The sequence below is a fragment of the Chrysemys picta genome, unplaced genomic scaffold, assembly GCF_011386835.1.
Source record: "Chrysemys picta bellii isolate R12L10 unplaced genomic scaffold, ASM1138683v2 scaf108, whole genome shotgun sequence".
NCBI classification, from domain to species: Eukaryota; Metazoa; Chordata; order Testudines; family Emydidae; genus Chrysemys; species Chrysemys picta.
Genome location: NW_027052815.1, coordinates 57,750 through 79,679, shown reverse-complemented (window position 1 = coordinate 79,679; position 21,930 = coordinate 57,750). Strand labels below are relative to the sequence as shown.

Here is a 21,930-nt window from a genome sequence, read left to right as displayed (position 1 = left end):
CGGGAAATGCTTCTGGAAATGTCTGAGGACCACAAAGAACTGTCTTGGACCTAAATATCCAGACTGTCTGCAGATGTGAAAAGGAACAGTGTATCAGTAGATTACACTGAGTTTGCGTGCAGGACATGGCATTGTCGGTTCTCACTTACACACGCCTTGTTCTCTCTCTCTCTGTTTCAGACATCATGAAGCAAAAGTGGAGAAGAAGGAAGTGTCAGGAATGCCACACACAGAGGAGAAAAGAAGATGGAGGAAAAGGAAAGGAACTCTGGGCACAGTAACCAACCTCAAATCAGGCCTCAGGTCATGTAATTAGACTGTAGGGGAATCTCGAGCCTCTTAATACCTTGAGCAGCGTGACCGCCCTGTAAGCTGGGTCCCGGTCTGTGCTATTGTGTCGTTTTGACATTCTGCTCCGTTATCTGGCTATTGAGGGTGACTGCCCTGTAATCAGGGTGCAAGTCACCTCCCTCTGTCTTTGGAGGGGCATTGAGCTCTTTGTTAAACTGAGCAATGTGACCGCCCTGTATCTGGGGTCCGGGTCTCTGCCATCTTGCTCATTTGGCTTTACGCCGTGCTCTGCCCCATTAGTCAGCGTGACAACCCTGTAATTAGGGTCTATGTCACAAGCCTCTCTAGGATGGGACATATCGAGCTCTTTGGTACTTTGACAGCTTGACCTTCCTGTAAATCAGGTTATGGTCTCCCCTATTTGGCTAATGCCAGCGACCACCCTGTAATCAGGGTACAGGTTGCATCTCGCTTTTGAAATCTGGGGGATTAGAATCTAGACCATAACATGGGCAGCTTGACCTCCCTGTAACTAGGGTTTGCGTCTCCGAGGCCCTTTGGGTCTCCGTTAACAGGTTGGTGAATGTGACTGCCCTGTAATCAGGGTGCAAGTCACCTCCCACTGTCTTTGGAGGGGCATTGAGCTCTTTGTTCAACTGAGCAATGTGACCGCCCTGTAACTGGGGTCTGGGTCTCTGCCCTCTTGCTCTTCTGGCTTTACGCCGTGCTCTGCCCCATTAGTCAGCGTGACATCCCTGTAATTAGGGTCCATGTCACAAGCCTCTCTAGGATGGGACATATCGAGCTCTTTGGTACTTTGACAGCTTGACCTTCCTGTAAATCAGGTTATGGTCTCCCCTATTTGGCTAATGCCAGCGACCACCCTGTAATCAGGGTACAGGTTGCATCTCGCTTTTGAAATCTGGGGGATTAGAATCATGACCATAACATGGGCAGCTTGACCTCCCTGTAACTAGGGTTTGTGTCTCCGAGGCCCTTTGGGTCTCCGTTAACAGGTTGGTGAATGTGACTGCCCTGTAATCAGGGTGCAAGTCACCTCCCCCTGTCTTTGGAGGGGCATTGAGCTCTTTGTTCAACTGAGCAATGTGACCGCCCTGTAACTGGGGTCTGGGTCTCTGCCCTCTTGCTCATTTGGCTTTACGCCGTGCTCTGCCCCATTAGTCAGCGTGACATCCCTGTAATTAGGGTCCATGTCACAAGCCTCTCTAGGATGGGACATATCGAGCTCTTTGGTACTTTGACAGCTTGACCTTCCTGTAATTCAGGTTATGGTCTCCCCTATTTGGCTAATGCCAGCGACCACCCTGTAATCAGGGTACAGGTTGCATCTCGCTTTTGAAATCTGGGGGATTAGAATCATGACCATAACATGGGCAGCTTGACCTCCCTGTAACTAGGGTTTGCGTCTCCGAGGCCCTCTGCGTCTCTTGGCCTCGTGCTGTCTTCACAGCCTGCTGCCAACGACCGCCCTGTAATCAGGGATCTGGTCTTTGCCCTCTAGTCTCTTGGCATTTGGCCAAATGCAGCCACTGCCCTGAATGAGCACCCTGTAAACAGGGTACAGGTCTCATCTGCTACTATTTATGGCACGCCCATGACACTGTGTCCAGAGTTCCGGCCCTTCAAACAGCGCTTCCAACTTGCCTGGAATTCTGCAGCCAAGTCTTCTGCTTTCTACTCACTTTTTGGACTCTTGGAGATCTGACATGCTACTGGTGGTAAGATCCGAAAGGGAGTGTCTGGGGCTGTTTTGGACTAAGTCATTCCAGGCAGTATACCTTGTCACATTGATTTAGGAATACTTGTCAATTAATTCCTTACCCCCCTTCATCATTTTATTCCTCCTGATTTTGTATGGAGGTTGCCTGGTGAAATAATTGTCAAGGGGAAATCTGGAGATTGTGGCTTTAGAGGGGAATGGGCCCAGTAGTTTTCTCACCCAGTGCAGCTTGGGAGGAGCGGGAAATGCTTCTGGAAATGTCTGAGGACCACAAAGAACTGTCTTGGACCTAAATATCCAGACTGTCTGCAGATGCGAAAAGGAACAGTGTATCAGTAGATTACACTGAGTTTGCGTGCAGGACATGGCATTGTCGGTTCTCACTTACACACGCCTTGTGCTCTCTCTCTCTGTTTCAGACCTCATGAAGCAAAAGTGGAGAAGAAGGAAGTGTCAGGAATGCCACACACAGAGGAGAAAAGAAGATGGAGGAAAAGGAAAGGAACTCTGGGCACAGTAACCAACCTCAAATCAGGCCTCAGGTCATGTAATTAGACTGTAGGGGAATCTCGAGCCTCTTAATACCTTGAGCAGCGTGACCGCCCTGTAAGCTGGGTCCCGGTCTGTGCTATTGTGTCGTTTTGACATTCTGCTCCGTTATCTGGCTATTGAGGGTGACTGCCCTGTAATCAGGGTGCAAGTCACCTCCCTCTGTCTTTGGAGGGGCATTGAGCTCTTTGTTAAACTGAGCAATGTGACCGCCCTGTATCTGGGGTCCGGGTCTCTGCCCTCTTGCTCATTTGGCTTTACGCCGTGCTCTGCCCCATTAGTCAGCGTGACAACCCTGTAATTAGGGTCTATGTCACAAGCCTCTCTAGGATGGGACATATCGAGCTCTTTGGTACTTTGACAGCTTGACCTTCCTGTAAATCAGGTTATGGTCTCCCCTATTTGGCTAATGCCAGCGACCACCCTGTAATCAGGGTAGAGCTTGCATCTCGCTTTTGAAATCTGGGGGATTAGAATCTAGACCATAACATGGGCAGCTTGACCTCCCTGTAACTAGGGTTTGCGTCTCCGAGGCCCTTTGGGTCTCCGTTAACAGGTTGGTGAATGTGACTGCCCTGTAATCAGGGTGCAAGTCACCTCCCACTGTCTTTGGAGGGGCATTGAGCTCTTTGTTCAACTGAGCAATGTGACCGCCCTGTAACTGGGGTCTGGGTCTCTGCCCTCTTGCTCATTTGGCTTTACGCCGTGCTCTGCCCCATTAGTCAGCGTGACATCCCTGTAATTAGGGTCCATGTCACAAGCCTCTCTAGGATGGGACATATCGAGCTATTTGGTACTTTGGCACCTTGATCTTTCTGTAATTCAGGTTCCGGTCTCTCCTCTTTGGCTAATGCCAGCGACCTCCCTGTAATCAGGGTACAGGTTGCATCTCGCTTTTGAAATCTGGGGGATTAGAATCTGGACCATAACATGGGCAGCTTGACCTCCCTGTAACTAGGGTTTGCGTCTCCGAGGCCCTTTGGGTCTCCGTTAACAGGTTGGTGAATGTGACTGCCCTGTAATCAGGGTGCAAGTCACCTCCCTGTGTCTTTGGAGGGGCATTGAGCTCTTTGTTAAACTGAGCAATGTGACCGCCCTGTAACTGGGGTCTGGGTCTCTGCCCTCTTGCTGATTTGGCTTTACGCCGTGCTCTGCCCCATTAGTCAGCGTGACAACCCTGTAATTAGGGTCTATGTCACAAGCCTCTCTAGGATGGGACATATCGAGCTCTTTGGTACTTTGACAGCTTGATCTTTCTGTAATTCAGGTTCCGGTCTCCCCTATTTGGCTAATGCCAGCGACCACCCTGTAATCAGGGTACAGGTTGCATCTCGCTTTTGAAATCTGGGGGATTAGAATCATGACCATAACATGGGCAGCTTGACCTCCCTGTAACTAGGGTTTGCGTCTCCGAGGCCCTTTGGGTCTCCGTTAACAGGTTGGTGAATGTGACTGCCCTGTAATCAGGGTGCAAGTCACCTCCCCCTGTCTTTGGAGGGGCATTGAGCTCTTTGTTCAACTGAGCAATGTGACCGCCCTGTAACTGGGGTCTGGGTCTCTGCCCTCTTGCTGATTTGGCTTTACGCCGTGCTCTGCCCCATTAGTCAGCGTGACAAACCTGTAATTAGGGTCCATGTCACAAGCCTCTCTAGGATGGGACATATCGAGCTCTTTGGTACTTTGACAGCTTGACCTTCCTGTAATTCAGGTTATGGTCTCCCCTATTTGGCTAATGCCAGCGACCACCCTGTAATCAGGGTACAGGTTGCATCTCGCTTTTGAAATCTGGGGGATTAGAATCATGTCCATAACATGGGCAGCTTGACCTCCCTGTAACTACGGTGTGCGTCTCCGAGGCCCTCTGGGTCTCTTGGCCTCGTGCTGTCTTCACAGCCTGCTGCCAACGACCGCCCTGTAATCAGGGATCTGGTCTTTGCCCTCTAGTCTCTTGGCACTTGGCCAAATGCAGCCACTGCCCTGAATGAGCACCCTGTAAACAGGGTACAGGTCTCATCTGCTACTATTTATGGCACCCCCATGACACTGTGTCCAGAGTTCCGGCTCCTCAAACAGCGCTTCCAACTTGCCTGGAATTCTGCAACCAAGTCTCCTGCTTTCTACTCTATTTTTGGACTCTTGGAGATCTGACATGCTACTGGTGGTAAGATCCGAAAGGGAGTGTCTGGGGCTGTTTTGGACTAAGTCATTCCAGGCAGTATACCTTGTCACATTGATTTAGGAATACTTGTCAACTAATTCCTTACCCTCCTTCATCATTTTATTCCTCCTGATTTTGTATGGAGGCTGCCTGGTGAAATAATTGTCAAGGGGAAATCTGGAGATTGTGGCTTTAGAGGGGAATGGGCCCAGTAGTTTTCTCACCCAGTGCAGCTTGGGAGGAGCAGGAAATGCTTGTGGAAGTGTCTGAGGACCACAAAGAACTGTCTTGGACCTAAATATCCAGACTGTCTGCAGATGCGGAAAGGAACAGTGTATCAGTAGATTACACTGAGTTTGCGTGCGGGACATGGCATTGTCGGTTCTCACTTACACACGCCTTGTGCTCTCTCTCTCTGTTTCAGACCTCATGAAGCAAAAGTGGAGAAGAAGGAAGTGTCAGGAATGCCACACACAGAGGAGAAAAGAAGATGGAGGAAAAGGAAAGGAACTCTGGGCACAGTAACCAACCTCAAATCAGGCCTCAGGTCATGTAATTAGACTGTAGGGGAATCTCGAGCCTCTTAATACCTTGAGCAGCGTGACCGCCCTGTAAGCTGGGTCCCGGTCTGTGCTATTGTGTCGTTTTGACATTCTGCTCCGTTATCTGGCTATTGAGGGTGACTGCCCTGTAATCAGGGTGCAAGTCACCTCCCCCTGTCTTTGGAGGGGCATTGAGCTCTTTGTTAAACTGAGCAATGTGACCGCCCTGTATCTGGGGTCCGGGTCTCTGCCCTCTTGCTCATTTGGCTTTACGCCGTGCTCTGCCCCATTAGTCAGCGTGACAACCCTGTAATTAGGGTCTATGTCACAAGCCTCTCTAGGATGGGACATATTGAGCTCTTTGGTACTTTGACAGCTTGATCTTTCTGTAATTCAGGTTCCGGTCTCCCCTATTTGGCTAATGCCAGCGACCACACTGTAATCAGGGTACAGGTTGCATCTCGCTTTTGAAATCTGGGGGATTAGAATCATGACCATAACATGGGCAGCTTGACCTCCCTGTAACTAGGGTTTGCGTCTCCGAGGCCCTTTGGGTCTCCGTTAACAGGTTGGTGAATGTGACTGCCCTGTAATCAGGGTGCAAGTCACCTCCCCGTGTCTTTGGAGGGGCATTGAGCTCTTTGTTAAACTGAGGAATGTGACCGCCCTGTAACTGGGGTCTGGGTCTCTGCCCTCTTGCTGATTTGGCTTTACGCCGTGCTCTGCCCCATTAGTCAGCGTGACAAACCTGTAATTAGGGTCCATGTCACAAGCCTCTCTAGGATGGGACATATCGAGCTCTTTGGTACTTTGACAGCTTGACCTTCCTGTAATTCAGGTTATGGTCTCCCCTATTTGGCTAATGCCAGCGACCACCCTGTAATCAGGGTACAGGTTGCATCTCGCTTTTGAAATCTGGGGGATTAGAATCATGTCCATAACATGGGCAGCTTGACCTCCCTGTAACTAGGGTGTGCGTCTCCGAGTCCCTCTGGGTCTCTTGGCCTCGTGCTGTCTTCACAGCCTGCTGCCAACGACCGCCCTGTAATCAGGGATCTGGTCTTTGCCCTCTAGTCTCTTGGCATTTGGCCAAATGCAGCCACTGCCCTGAATGAGCACCCTGTAAACAGGGTACAGGTCTCATCTGCTACTATTTATGGCATGCCCATGACACTGTGTCCAGAGTTCCGGCCCTTCAAACAGCGCTTCCAACTTGCCTGGAATTCTGCAGCCAAGTCTTCTGCTTTCTACTCACTTTTTGGACTCTTGGAGATCTGACATGCTACTGGTGGTAAGGTCCGAAAGGGAGTGTCTGGGGCTGTTTTGGACTAAGTCATTCCAGGCAGTATACCTTGTCACATTGATTTAGGAATACTTGTCAATTAATTCCTTACCCCCCTTCATCATTTTATTCCTCCTGATTTTGTATGGAGGTTGCCTGGTGAAATAATTGTCTAGGGGAAATCTGGAGATTGTGGCTTTAGAGGGGAATGGGCCCAGTAGTTTTCTCACCCAGTGCAGCTTGGGAGGAGCGGGAAATGCTTCTGGAAATGTCTGAGGACCACAAAGAACTGTCTTGGACCTAAATATCCAGACTGTCTGCAGATGCGAAAAGGAACAGTGTATCAGTAGATTACACTGAGTTTGCGTGCAGGACATGGCATTGTCGGTTCTCACTTACACACGCCTTGTGCTCTCTCTCTCTGTTTCAGACATCATGAAGCAAAAGTGGAGAAGAAGGAAGTGTCAGGAATGCCACACACAGAGGAGAAAAGAAGATGGAGGAAAAGGAAAGGAACTCTGGGCACAGTAACCAACCTCAAATCAGGCCTCAGGTCATGTAATTAGACTGTAGGGGAATCTCGAGCCTCTTAATACCTTGAGCAGCGTGACCGCCCTGTAAGCTGGGTCCCGGTCTGTGCTATTGTGTCGTTTTGACATTCTGCTCCGTTATCTGGCTATTGAGGGTGACTGCCCTGTAATCAGGGTGCAAGTCACCTCCCTCTGTCTTTGGAGGGGCATTGAGCTCTTTGTTAAACTGAGCAATGTGACCGCCCTGTATCTGGGGTCCGGGTCTCTGCCATCTTGCTCATTTGGCTTTACGCCGTGCTCTGCCCCATTAGTCAGCGTGACAACCCTGTAATTAGGGTCTATGTCACAAGCCTCTCTAGGATGGGACATATCGAGCTCTTTGGTACTTTGACAGCTTGACCTTCCTGTAAATCAGGTTATGGTCTCCCCTATTTGGCTAATGCCAGCGACCACCCTGTAATCAGGGTACAGCTTGCATCTCGCTTTTGAAATCTGGGGGATTAGAATCTAGACCATAACATGGGCAGCTTGACCTCCCTGTAACTAGGGTTTGCGTCTCCGAGGCCCTTTGGGTCTCCGTTAACAGGTTAGTGAATGTGACTGCCCTGTAATCAGGGTGCAAGTCACCTCCCCCTGTCTTTGGAGGGGCATTGAGCTCTTTGTTCAACTGAGCAATGTGACCGCCCTGTAACTGGGGTCTGGGTCTCTGCCCTCTTGCTCATTTGGCTTTACGCCGTGCTCTGCCCCATTAGTCAGCGTGACAAACCTGTAATTAGGGTCCATGTCACAAGCCTCTCTAGGATGGGACATATCAAGCTCTTTGGTACTTTGACAGCTTGACCTTCCTGTAATTCAGGTTATGGTCTCCCCTATTTGGCTAATGCCAGCGACCACCCTGTAATCAGGGTACAGGTTGCATCTCGCTTTTGAAATCTGGGGGATTAGAATCATGTCCATAACATGGGCAGCTTGACCTCCCTGTAACTAGGGTGTGCGTCTCCGAGGCCCTCTGGGTCTCTTGGCCTCGTGCTGTCTTCACAGCCTGCTGCCAACGACCGCCCTGTAATCAGGGATCTGGTCTTTGCCCTCTAGTCTCTTGGCACTTGGCCAAATGCAGCCACTGCCCTGAATGAGCGCCCTGTAAACAGGGTACAGGTCTCATCTGCTACTATTTATGGCACCCCCATGACACTGTGTCCAGAGTTCCGGCTCTTCAAACAGCGCTTCCAACTTGCCTGGAATTCTGCAATCAAGTCTCCTGCTTTCTACTCACTTTTTGGACTCTTGGAGATCTGACATGCTACTGGTGGTAAGATCCGAAAGGGAGTGTCCGGGGCGGTTTTGGACCGTTGTCGAAAGCGGTTCTCATTTACACACGCCTTTTGCTCCCTCTCTCTGATTCAGGCATCATGAAGCAGAAGTGGAAAAGAAGGAAGTGTCAGTACCATGGCATAACTGTGAATCTGAAATGCATGGACCTTAAACACTCAAGTTGTATAGAATTATAACTTCCTATTATTAAGAAATCATCATTTCCTACTGGAAGTGCAAAGATGTGACTTAAGGGAAGGTATACATTTGAATCCTCCACTCCCCTCCAATTCTCCCCCCAAAACTCTTCCAATAAAGTTAAGGTTCAGAAAATTAACATTTACTCCAGGTAACGCCTAACTTGTGTATTTCTCACACATTTCTAAAAGGAAGCAAACACAAATAAATGTTTTGGCAACTGGCAGTTACTCTCCGCACTTCACAACTTTCAAACACCTGCTCTACTTAAACGGTCACACCAACCAAAGTGTACCACACATTCAAAATTAACTTTGCACCTATTGTGTCAGAAGTGAGAGTGTTTTTAGTAGTTGTGTCCATTGGTGGAAGTGGCAGTAGTGGTGTTTTAGTAGTCCTTTACGCTTATTGAATTCAAAGGATGATGATGTGGATGTTTTAGGTAGGTATTTTTCTGTTAAGTCTTGGTATTTGGGTAGAGGTGCAGTATTTTGTGATTATGACTGTTTTTCTGGTATTGGTTTAGTGTGAATTGTTGGCAATTCTAGATGTTTTTGTATCCGTACATTAGTAGATGTATTTAGAGGGCAAAGCTGAGGTTGCCTGTTTGGTGCAATTTAATTGGTGTGAAAGTTAATTTCGGGTAGGTGTTTGAAAGCACTGAGGTTTGAATTTTTAGCTCAACAAGGATGCAGGACCCACCTGGCTACCTCAGTTCTTACTGTCATTCCTAATTCCAAAATCTTGGATGAAGATGACCAGGCAGAATAAAGATATCTCCAGAGACTTTCAAGAGGGTAGCATTTCTGCAGCTTTAGGGGATCCCTTAAACCTTATTGAGCTTTTCAAAGTGTAATAATTGTGGGAAACTTCTACTTCTGCCAATTCCGTGTTGAACAATGACCTGTATTAAAGGACTTACACTGGGTAGTTAATTCTGTTCTGTATTAAGATGATTTTGCTAAAATCGCCGCTTTCTGATGTGTGAAATGAATTATCTAGCTCTGATTATACCTATTTGATAAAAGTGTGATAACGACCCCATGTTAAATGCATGGATTGAACTTTGATTGTCATATCACATTGCTTTGCTGTAACTCCTTATTTATGAATGTATTTGTTACTATTTATGTAATTCAATTAATAAAATGTATACATTCAAGTATAGTCTCAGTTCTTTCTTTGGCTAAACAAAAAGGAATCTGATAAACTTGTGAAGAATTTTGGTATTGTTACGTTTAATTTAATTAACATCTTTTTACCCTTTAAATGCGGCCGTTGGAAGTAACTACCCTTTAGTGGTGCAAGTTTGATTTTTCTCTTGGATCACACGTTTTGGGCAGACTGCAGTGTGATCTTGAGGATGGAGATCGCACTGCCACTTAGGTGCATAAGGTTGCCCTCCTAAAGCTTCTAAGGTGCACAAGAATAGGCCTTTGTTTGGTTCCTTCACTGTTCCCAGGCTTATAGATTGCTTGAGATCTGCAGGCCCTAAAGCTCACTTCCTGAGCACAATATATGATTGTGGCTATGATAAGATTGGACTAAAACTAGCAAGGTCCCCTGGTTTCTGCACCTTTCCCATTCAGACATTTTTTAAAAAGTAGATTAATGTAATATTTTTATATTCAATTCAATCTCAAGTTTCTCAGAAATTGACTTTTACGGTGCACTAAATTTTCAATATGCTAATACATGTGAGATAGTGTGGTCTAGTGGTTTAGAGCACTGGCCAGGGATTCAGGCGACCTGGTTTCTATTCCTGCCTCTGCTGCTGGGTCACTTGGTGGTCACTTTGCCTCCCTGTCCCAGTGTCCCCCTCCATTTAAAAAAAAAAAGTGGGGGAGGGGAGATGATTGTACTGACCTCATTTGTAAAGTGTTTTGAGATCTACAAGCACTAAACAGAATTTTTACTAAAAATGAGATTCTATAGGGGTGGGAAAGAACTAGAGATTAACTTTGGTAGGGTGCATGAGGATATAATTCACTATGGAGGCATTAATTTTGCTAATGCTGTGAAGAAAACTCTCTTGTGCATAATGAATTGAAACAGCCTCTCTCTCTTTGCATGTGTTAATTCATTTCTCCTATACCAGGTGCTTTTTGTTCCATTGAAATATGCATGGGGATGTGCTTTTTATTTATTACCCTTGCCCTATGATTTATTATTCAAAAGTGGGCAACTTGGAAAGCAAATACTCAATATTAGGTGATTGTTCGCCTGCTGTAGAAAAAGCCCGTGAAGAAGTGTGCAGCAGCTGCAGTTACACTAGGGGAACTCCATGACTTCAATAGATTCAATAGTCGTCTTTTCTCTGTTTACAGGTACTCTGACTTGCCCCTTTCCCCCTTCACTTAAACCCAATTCAGAGGCAGCTGATGAGTCGCAGGTGCAGTGGCTTCTTCCTTCTTAGAGGATGAATGGCACGCTATGAGAGACCTGAAACCTGATGGTATGATGATGAGGGCTTTAATTCAGCAAAGTACCATTCTAGCATACCTCAGCCAGAGTCATCATGCGTACCTGGAAAAAGAAAGGGCTTCCACAGCTAAACAAAAGATCTGTCAGGACTGACTATTCAATAGAATAGATTGCTGCTAGTTAACCTGGTGTAAAGTTGGCTAAACCTCTCAAAGACTGCGTTGGTGCAGGTTGCATTTCCACTGAATAATTACCATACCTTCTGCCTATTTAAAAATTATCTTCCCTGCTGTTTGATTTTTCTATGATGGTCTTATTGTTTAAAACTATTGTGTCGTGTTGCTCTCCATTGCTAATTAGCGGAGCTTGTTAGAAAAAAACAATTGCCAGAGTTTGCTCTTTTGTTGAAATTGAAACACACTGCAGGACTGTGTCAATTCTGACAGAATCCACCAGAAACCAAGCATGTTTCCAATGGAACTTTGCTGGCCAGGCAGAATTTCATCAGAAACTTGCTTGGCTTCCTGACAGCTCAGCTGCCGGGCTCCTTGATAGACCATGTGGCACGCTGCTGGGGAACCTGGGTTTCCAGGCTCCCAGCTCCTCAGCTGCCTGCCTGGTGGGCTGATGGGAAGCTGGGAGCCTGAAAGTTGCGGGAGCCCCAGCTGCCAGGCTCGTGACTCCTCGCCAGGTAGGGCTCTTAGGGTCCATGGCTCCAGGACAGCCCACCAGGTGTGCTACCGTGGAGCTAGGTCTTGTAAGGCTCCAAGGATCTCCAGCTTTGGGGCAGCCTACAAGGCTGCTTTAGAGCTCAGTGGAGATCAGCAATGCCATTTCACACAGAATTTCAAAATTTTTGAATATGATTCCAAATCAGAATGAAATCTGATTTTGAAATAGCAAAATCCTCTATAAAATAGAATTACCGTTCTCCCCCCAGCTCTTTCCGACCGTGGTACTAGTGGGGCCTTGTAATGAATGCAACCCTGTTTTACCGCTTCCCCCATCTTTCCCCCTGTTATCTTTCTCCTTTCATCTCCGTGGAAAGAAATATTTCCCTTTCCTATATTCTTCCGGGGTGTGTGTGTGTGTGTGTGTTCACTCTGGGGGGTTTGGAACAGTTGCCCCAGGGGTAAAAGGATCTTTCCCTGCTGCATTCCTGAGCGGCCCTTTTCTTGGTCAGAGGTGCCTGTCTACTGGGATTATTATCGCTAAAGATTCAAACACACATACAAACCCTATATATTCTGTTTCTTCAGGGGGAATAAAGAACAGAATTTCCATGTAACTCTAGAATGCTTTAAAGTTTAAGGTACTGGGTTATGACCTTTGGTCTCTTGTAGATAGAATTGTAAAATTACAAGCTCTTTATTTTTGTGTACTATAAAACACATCCCTATAATTAAATCAAGGTTGAAAGTGCTTTGCCTAGAAGATTAATTTAAACCTCTATGGATAAAAAGAAGAACCTCCAGGACTCAATATACTGATGTGTAGATAGCACCTCAGCACATTTCAGTGTGCGGGTCATTTCCTTTCTGATGCCTGTGCAGGGGATGTCTCTTTACACTAGAAGCTTTTGCTGTATCTTTTGGCTATATTGGCCCAGCTCCTCCAAGGTACATAGCCATTATGGGAGTGAAGGGCCCAAACATCTTTGAGGATGTGGGTCGCTATCTCCTGGTTTCTCTTTCCTGTCAATGGAGTCGGGCTGTGCAAATGGGAAGTCACTGCCTAAGGCTGGGAGTGGCCCAACTCCTCCCTGGGCTGGTGGTGGGCTCTGCCAAAGAGTCTGGGATGGCTCCGCGCTGCTGGGGACGAGGGAAGCCATGGTGGGCTTGGTGCTAAAGCCTGAGCAGCAGGGATGGGGCCAAGCTTGGCACAGTGGGGAAGCAGGGGCAGGCAGGCTCTGTGCACTGCTGAGGGACAGCAGGGGATGGTTTGGTTCCCCCTGCCCCGTAGGAAGAGGCCAGGGCAGGCTCAGTGCGGGGGCTGCCATGGGAAGCCTGACAGGTGAGATCCGCCCCTCGCACCTCTGGAGGCAGCTCTGTGCATCGCTGCCCTGCCGCCATGGCACCAGGACTCCAAAACTTAGTCGCAGACACAAGGGCTGGACGGAGCCCACAGGGGGCTCCACCAGGGGGTGGGGCTCAGACTGGGCGGTAATTGGTTCAAGAGGGAGGGCGTTCGGTGTGAGAGAGAGGCTGAGTCAGCTCAAGACTGAGGCGAGACTTCAGGTTAGAGGACGGCGAGCGCCGACTGTGAGGTGGGCCCGAGAGAACCTCTGAGGTGGCATGATCCGGGGGCGGGGCTTAGGAGCAGAGGGCCACATGCCCAGGCGGGGGCCCTGGTCTTTGAAATTCTGACACTACTCCAGGCCCTCAGGGAAAGGGGGGCTCAATGGGGAGAAGCGGCACTAGGAGCTGCCCACAGCCAGTAGAACCCCGCTACCCCGGGAACATCAGAATGGTTGGGACCAGATGAAGCAAGCACCTCAGAGGCGGGGGGCTCGGTCCAGGCTTCCACATGGCGGCATGAGAGGGACTGCGGCTGAGGCTAAAAGCGGTGCAGGCACCGTGAGGAGGGCGGATGGGAAGCAGCGACAGGCACTGCCTGAGAAAGAGGAGCGGGTGGCCGGTTGTGAGTTGGCAGGAGGGGCAAAGCAGAGGCTGGAGCGCCGCGATGAGATATGTATGTAAGAAGGGTAATCCAGATAAGGTGGTCTGGACCAAGCAGTGGCAGAGGGGTCTCTGTGCTCTGAAAGAGGCTCTGGTCAAGGGCTCGGTGCTGGTAAAGCAGGACTTTGACAAGCTCTTTCTGGTGTTCACTGACGCTTCAGAAGAGGGCTGGGGGTGGTGCCAATGCAGATTGACGGAAAGGGGGAGAGACATCCCATCGGGTATGTGAGCAGAAAGCTGCTGCCCCAGAAGCAGAACTCTCCAGCCATAGAAAAGGAATGCCTGGCCAGGGCGGCTGGGCCTTAAAAAGCTGCAGCCATATCGCTTTGGGCGGCTTTCCGCCAGGCCAGAGGGGGGCGCCCGCCGATGGCCGCCAGGCCAGAGGGGGGTGCCCGCCGATGGCCGGTTTCCGAAAGATGGTGCTCAGCTAGTGAGGGTCTAATTCTGCCCGAAGAAACATAACATTTTCATGCTGTGACGTTCTGTACCTCCACCACTCTGGCCGACTTACCAGACCCCCCAGATAGCCATGGCTGCAATGTTTCCCATTCTCCGGTTACTTTCTGTGGGTGTTGGAGATGTGTATTCCCCACCAGGGTGAAGTTCAGGGGAAGCTGTTGAGGAGAGAGGGAAATAAGTAGTGTGAATACTAGGACAGGCTAAGGTGACAAAATAAACACAGGGTAATGGGAGGGGAGCCAAATCACCTTTTTCAGGAAACCTGTACAGTAACAGCTACTCAACCCCCCCCCACTCTGCCCACGGCCCCACCCGCCCCCATCCCCTAAGCTCCCACCCCCGCCCCGCCTCTTGCCGCCCCCGCTGCTCCCCAGGTCCTGCCCTCACCCCTTCCCCAACCCCCGCCCTGCCTTTTCCCACCCCACCCCCTCCTCACCTCGTCTGACCCCCTTCTGTCCCCTCCTCCAAGTGTGCCTCATCCCTGCTCCTCTTTCTGCCTCCCAGCGCCTCCTGCACGCCGTGGAACAGCTGATTGTGGCGGGTGGGAGGCACTGGGAGGGAGGGAGGGAGCTGGCTGCCGGTGGGTGCTAAGCACCCACTAATTTTTTTCAGTTGGCGCTCCAGCCCTGGAGCCCCCAAGGGGTTGGCACCTATGGTAACAGCAATTCAGGGGTCTGGAACAATTTTTATAGTGGGGATGCTGAAAGCCATTGAACAACACTGTAAACCCCATGTATGATGGAAACCGTGCATTCGCTTGCTAATATCACTTCATGCTGGGCACCCCAGTGCCCCTAGTTCCAGCTCCCCTGCAGCATATATGCAAACGGCTAGTCTCTTGCTTGAGGAAAGTTAGTTACAAATTGCTCAGAGCCTGCTGCAGAGGATTCGTGCAGGGATAGAGCCATCTGCACGGGACTCTTACTTGTGCCACATGGAAGTGAGATGAGGTGCCTGGAGTAAGATGCTTTTGCACATACTTCTCTTGGGTTGTTCTTCGTACAGTTATGATCCACGTGGGGGGCCTTTAGCGAGCATGCACACATTGGGCTGGGACAGTGCTAGTACAGCTCTAGTGGGCGTAGCTTGCAATATCAGTGGCACAAAAATTACGTTGTGTGGAAACACCTTGTGTTCTGTACAGAAACCAGAGCCTCATCTCTTTCTAGGATGAAAGCTGGAGACAAACCTGTCACTATTTCCTCCTGCCTACCAATGGTAGGATAAAGGCGAGCTTAAGTGGGGATCTAGTAGTAGCGTATTCCTCCCTTTTTATTCCCCTAAGGTTGGCTTTCCCACAGGAAGGCCTAAAATCCTAGATGATAGAAATCGCCCAATGGCTTCTTAAGGAAATGAATTCATTTGTTATATGTAGCCCAGCTTAAAAACAGTGTGATGGAATGATTGGCGGGAGGTTCCCCTCTGCACCATAGGGGTAATGATTTAGTTAGACTTTGAAGAAGAACGTGTATGGCTCCCACATGCTCTGTTACTGCCATGTACCACCAGAGAGGGGGATACATCTTGGAGGTTGTGAACCAATCTGTTTATAATCCTTGACTTGTTTATACAGTCTATTGTTTTTGGTTGTTGTTTTTTGCTCTCATTTTAATGTAATTGTGTTTTGTCAATATAACCTGTAGGTTTCCACTCCACCAAGGAATGAAAGAAGGCAGAGAGACTTGAGCAGGAAAGAACTCCTACTACCGATAGGCACAGCTACTGAAAAAAACCTGCACCATAAGAAAGGATAGGCATTTGTTGTAAGAGTTAACTCCTTGTACGTGCCTCTAAACCAGCAGGTCCCAAGTTGAGGTTTATGTATCGGTGGTGGCACATGGAGGACCTGATGGTGGTCTTCAGTGAGCAGGCAGATCTCACGTTCCTAGTACTGAAATTACTGTCAATATGTTCCTAGTACTACTTTTCTTTGGAAGCATTTGCTGTACCTGCCACGAAGGCGTTACCTGATCTCGAAGAGGTGAGGAAATGGTCCATAGAACAATTTTTGTAAGATTAGGCCCACATCAGAACTGTTTTAGAACCCCAGAGGAAAGACAAGCAAAGGCTTCTGCAGTGGCGCCATCTGTTGACTTTGAATGTACAGAGGCTCCTATTAGCAACTCCGTATTTTCGGTTGCATTATGAAAGGGATTGCCAGTGGGGAATATGTTCCTGTTTTTTCTCTAAAGGGAGATTGACAATCATTGTGAGAACTCACACCCAATTTGTTTTTATACTATTGGAACATTTAACGTAGTGGCTGTTTGACTTCTTTTAAAAACTTTTAAATAAGAAATCTCCAGTTTTAGTGTCTGGCTTAAATTTGTCCTAGGCAGTGCTAGCAACTCTTCAGAATACTGTCTACGTACCCAGATTTGGTAGAGAGGTAGATCCTCACTAGGTCTGGTCTAAGGGCTAGTTTTGTTTTGTTTTTCAAATCGTTTTAAATTATTGGGTTTAGGGTAACTTTTAGTCATTATTCACATTACAACTGCAATTTTGACGCACTGTGCTCATAAAACTGGCTGTTGGTGGAACATGCAGTCCATGAGCACACAAGCTTGATTTTAGGCCGGTAGGGGGAGGGCAAAAGGGGTAGCCCCCGTAGGCGCAGACTCTAGTGGCGCTGGTGGGTGCTCAAGCCCCCTCTACCCCCAGCCCTGGCCCGACTCCACCCCTGCTCCGCCTCTCCTATCCCCATTCCAGTAGTAACTGATTGATGTATTCCACCAAATGGGGAGCTGCATTTTAGAGGTGACAAAGAGAAACTTTGATAATCCTAATACAAAATGGCCTCTTCCTGCTCTCATTATTCACATGTAATTTTGTTTGTGGTGTATGCCCAAGAATGAATTGGATCTGGGTGCACACAAAGGTAATGGGATCAGGCGGTGGGGGCACAAAGCTGATAAGAGTGCATGCGAGCACAAACTTAATAGTGGGGGCAGTGCTAGTAAGTGTATTGTGCGTAGGTGTTGGATACATACAAACCTGATTTGATTTGGGTGGGGGGAGAGGGTATGTGAATGCACATAAACCTGATGGATGGGGTATGGACAGGCTAATTACAAACTAACAATTGATATGTATTAAGGGATGCATGCACTCTTGCTTAGTGGGGGAAAGGGCACCAATCTAGCCTCTTCCAATACAACCGTCTACTACACCAAACATCCAAATGGCCAAGGTTTTCTGGGGAAAAATAACCTGGTAAAAAGTAGAATAGGAAAAGGTGGCAGAGTTCAGGTGTGGCGTGGGGTCTGTTTGAATGGAAAGGCTAATTATCATTCAGTAACTATGATTTTTAATATGGAATTATTGTGAACTGGGACACTGATTCATCAATGTATTTAAGCATGTTCCTGATTGGAGCACTAACAGCAGTGGGATGGCTCACATACTTTAAGTTAGTCACGTGCATAAGTACTCTCTGGAATTGGGGTTTTAAGGCTGAACAATTACAGGGCTTTTCTCTTCTCCTTTTTTCTTTTTGGTTCAATAGGTATTTAATTCAACTCATTATTGCTATAGGTTGCCATTTTATATAAAATAATTATTTATTGATCAGAAACAAATGCCTACAGTAATTACATAAATAGGAACAATAAATAAATGACTGACCTAAAGATCCTGTTACAAATGGCGTAAAATGATCTGAAACGATTGTCACAGTGCACAGATAGAATAAATAGTAACAGCTTTTAAAATTCCACCGCATCTCATTTTAAATCCTGTATAAAATATTACTTGATTTTGATGAGTACTTCTAAAAATGTTGGTATTTAAATTTCTAAACTTCTTTGTGAGTTTGTCCTAGATTTGAAAACCCCATCATTCCACATGGATTCTCCTGCTAGCACTGAGGCTGAAGTGCTTGTCTCTTATGAAAGAAATTGGTCTCTCTTCACTTTCAGCCTGGGAAACTATAGGTCCTTACCATGGGCGTGCGCACGGGGTGGGCCCGGGCACACACCCTAATGCCCATGGGCCGGATCCGGATCTGGCCCCTCGGGGCTTTGCATCCGGCCCGCGGGATTTGCCCCCCGTGGTGCCGCAGGCCCCGCGCTGCTTTCCGAAGCAGCCATCAGGGCAGCATGTCTCTGGGGGTAAGGGGTTGCTCTAGGCACCGCCTCCCGAAGCTCCCATTGGCCGGGAACGGGGAACTGCGGCCAATGGGAGCTTCAGGGGAGGTACCTGGAGGCGTGGCAAGGGCAGCGTGCAGAGCCCTGTGCTGCCCCGCCCCTCCCCTCCCCTCCCCCGGGAGCGGCCCGGCATGGGGCCCTGGCAGGCAGGGAGCGCGCCGCTGCGGGTAAGCCCGAACCTCTCCTGCACCCCCTCTCCCTGCCCTGAGCCCCCGGCCTGCACCCCGTTGAGCCGGGCTCCCCCTCCCCAGGGCTGGGCTGGCTGCTTTAACAGCCCCATGTGCTCCCTGGCAGCCTCCCACCCGGCAGCACCAACACAGCCGCTTAAGGTGGCCCGCGGGGGTGCTGCCCCAGCTCCCCGCCCCAAGGCAGCTGCCCCCCTCCAGCGCCCAGGGTCCCAAACCCGCCTGCGGCTCCCCGCGCTGGCCAGGGGCCCGGGCACCACCCGGGGGGTCAGGCCGCCCCTGAGCCCAGCCCACCTTAAGTGGGGCCTGGGAGCCAGCAGGCCCGGGGCAGGGGGCGAGCCCGGCCCACAGGCCCCCTCCCGCAGCCCGGCTGCGAGCTCCGCTCCCCGGCGCTGTTCGGGGACTCCGGCCCGGCACCCTCGGGCTTGAGTCCAGCCCTGGGAGCAGCCCGGCGCCCTGCGATCCACCCTGGCTGCCTCTGCCCGGCCTGGCCCCAAGCGCCCAGCCCGGCCCCCTCTGCCCGGCCCTCGAGCCTGCCTGCCAGGGCGGGGGAGCCCAGATCCCCAGCCCCGGGCCTGCCTGCAAACAGCCTACCCTCCTGCACCCCAACTCCCTCTCCTGAGCCCCCTGCCTGCACCTCTCACCCCAACTCCCTGCCCTGAACCCCCTGCCTGCACCCTGTACCCCTCCTGCATCCCAACTCCCTGTCCTGAGCCCCCTGCCTGCACCTCTCACCCAACCCCCCTGCCCTGAGCTCCCAACCCCTTGTCCTGAGCCCCCTGCCTGCACCTCTCACCCCAACCCCCTGCCCTGAGCTCCCAACCCCCTGCCCTGAGCCCCCTGCCTGCACCTCTCACCCCAACCCCCTGCCCTGAACCCCCTGCCTGCACCCTGTACCCCTCCTGCATCCCAACTCCCTGCCCTGAGCCCCCTGCCTGCATCTCTCTCCCCAACCCCCTGTCCTGAGCCCCCTTCCTGCACCTTGCCCCCCAACCCCTGCCCCACAACTCCCTGCCCTGAGCCCCCGGCCTGCACCTTGCCCCGCAACCCCCTGCCCTGAGCCCCCTCCTGCCCCCAACCCGCTGCCCTGAACCCCCTGCCTGCACCCTGTACCCCTCCTGCATCCCAACTCCCTGCCCTGAGTCCCCTGACTGCACCTCTCACCCCAACCCCCTGCCCTGAGCTCCCAACCCCCTGTCCAGAGCCCCCTTCCTGCACCTTGCCCCCCAACCCCTGCCCCACAACTCCCTGCCCTGAGCCCCCTGCCTGCACCTTGCCCCGCAACCCCCTGCCCTGAGCCCCCTCCTGCCCCCAACCCCCTGCCGTGAGCCCCCTGCCTGCACCCTGTACCCCTCCTGCACCCCAACTCCCTGTCCTGAGCCCCCTGCCGCACCTCTCCTGCATCCCAACTCCCTGTCCTAAGCCCCCTGCCACACCCTGGCCCCCAATCCCTTGCCCTGAGCCCCCTCCTGCACTCCGCACCCCTCCTGTACCCCAAGCCCCTTCCCTGAGCCCCCTCATACATCCCACACCCTCCTCTGTCCCAATCCCTTGCCCTGAGCCCCTTCCTGCACACTGCACCCCTCCTGAACCCCTGCCCTGAGCCCCCTGCCGCACTCCGCCCCCTCTTGCACCTCAACCCCCTTCCCTGAGCCCCCTCATACATCCCACACCCCCTCCTCTGCCCCCCAATCCCTTGCCCTGAGCCCCTTCCCGCACACAGCACCCCCTCCCACACCCAGCCGTTTATGATGTTCGCCTTTCAAAAAAAAAAAAAAATTCCCTGGGTGCACACCCTAATGCAATGTGCTGCGCACGCCTATGGTCCTTACCTCCTGGTCAGAGAGTCCCATTTTCCATCACTGCAACCAAACATGTCTCCGCATGCCCAACTTGCTGATGAGTCTGTGTTGGAATATCTGAATGGAACTCTCACCTCAGGTCGTTTCAGAGAGATTTTTGCAAAAGCAGCAGGAAGATTTCCCAGATTGCCACCTTGCCGTTCCCCTTCAGAGACACTCGAGGCTTGAAAACCCCTTGGGGCCACCTGAAATCTCTCCCTTCGTTCTGACATTAGAGGAAAATTATGCACATCTTTTTTCTTGCAAAGTTTTTTCCAGTTCATATTTGTTATGCTGTTATACTGTGCTTAAGCTGCCTGTTACAATTCAGACATGAGATTTTGATCAGAGAAGAGTTGAACCACAGAAATATATAGCAAACACATTATGTCAACAATGTTTAAGGTTTAACCCTTTCTTAATTTTCTTGTAACTTTTTTGCATCGATATCCTTCATTTTGCAATTTAAACTTTGAGTAAATCAACAGAGTATTATCACATAAATTGTAATATGGACAGTTGGAATTTCATTATGGAGTGAAAAGAACAGGAGTACTTGTGGCACCTTAGAGACTAAGAATGCTCTAATAAATTTGTTAGTCTCTAAGGTGCCACAAGTACTCCTGTTCTTTTTGCAGATACAGACTAACACGGCTGCTACTCTGAAACCTGCCATTGTGGAGTGAGTGTATTGCATAATACAAGGTCAAGCATTTTGGAGCCTTAGAAATCACTGTGGGAAAAATCAGTAGAGAGGAGGGAATCCACTGCACGATACAATTTCCTCCAACTGTTTTAAGCTCTGTAGTCACTGCATCCTCAGCTGGAATGAAATGAGAGTTGGTTGAAACACAAAGGGAAAAATAAATGTTTCCCTTTATTAACGGCAATACATGAAATGAAAATATCTTTCTACACCTCATCATCTTACAAGTCTTATGCTCAGTTCACATATTTTATAAATGTCTCTAGGAAACTTCTCAAGCTCCGCTATATGATGAGGACAGAGTGAATGTATCGCATAACACGTCAAGCGTTCTGGAGTGTTAGAAGTCACCGTGGGAAGAATCAGCAGAGAGGAGGGATTCCACTGCATCCTTCTGTTTTAACCTCAGTAGTTGCAGCAGCCGGAGCTGAAATGAAATAGGGAATGGTTGAAATACAAAGGGAAAAAATATAATTTTCATTGAATTGATCTCAATAAATTAAATGAAAATATCTCTTCCACACATAAGCTCGCAAGTCATTTAGTATGTTCATATTTTTTTTTAAAGTCTCTAGGAAGCTTCTCAAACCTTGAAATACTAGAAATAGTTCTCATGAGGACAGATGAATGAATAGCAACCCTGATCATAATAGAAACACACTACATATGTAGAAGTCAGAGTACTTTAGGGGTGGAGGGGAAGTACACCTCTACCCCGATATAAGGCGACCCGTTATAACAGGAATTCGGATATAACACGGTAAAGCAGCGCTCTGGGGGGCGGGGCTGCGCGCTCCGGCGGATCGGCGCGTCAGCGTGTCTGGCTTCGACACGCTGCTCTGAGCGGTGTGTTAAAGGTGCTGGGCCGGGGCCGAGGGGTTGGATAAGGG

General features: G+C 49.8%; 1 protein-coding gene and 2 long non-coding RNA genes across 3 annotated transcripts in view; 2 read left to right on the top strand and 1 right to left on the bottom strand.

The window, feature by feature from the left end:
• Nucleotides 1–207: 207 nt before the first annotated feature.
• LOC135978080 (uncharacterized) lies at nt 208–2,513 on the top strand. Its single transcript, XR_010595512.1, has 2 exons — nt 208–2,030; nt 2,452–2,513. It is a non-coding gene; the product is annotated as an uncharacterized LOC135978080 (long non-coding RNA).
• A 1,620-nt stretch (nt 2,514–4,133) lies between these two features.
• The window catches only part of LOC135978078 (uncharacterized), a 56,617-nt gene continuing 38,820 nt past the window's right edge, over nt 4,134–21,930 (top strand). Inside the window, exons 1-2 of the long non-coding RNA XR_010595510.1 lie at nt 4,134–4,742; nt 5,164–6,572. This is a non-coding gene — a long non-coding RNA (uncharacterized LOC135978078). The remainder of the gene's footprint in view (nt 4,743–5,163; nt 6,573–21,930) is intronic.
• LOC135978073 (collagen alpha-2(I) chain-like) lies at nt 8,352–20,369 on the bottom strand. The gene is made up of 4 exons (XM_065579136.1): nt 20,326–20,369; nt 18,104–19,202; nt 14,216–14,318; nt 8,352–8,488 (listed from the first exon to the last, which is right to left on the bottom strand). Exons 1-2 carry the CDS (start codon nt 20,367–20,369, stop codon nt 18,251–18,253), a joined length of 996 nt encoding a protein of 331 aa, XP_065435208.1. The 3' UTR covers nt 8,352–8,488; nt 14,216–14,318; nt 18,104–18,250.

Excerpts from the sequence above, each read along its gene's own strand:
- LOC135978073 (XM_065579136.1), bottom strand. The coding sequence starts at position 20,369 with ATGTTTGGTTGCAGTGATGGAAAATGGGACTCTCTGACCAGGAG. Across the intron at positions 19,203-20,325 it reads TGGGACTCTCTGACCAGGAG|GACAGGGAGTTGGGATGCAG; the intron begins GTAAGGACCATA and ends CAGGGGGCTCAG.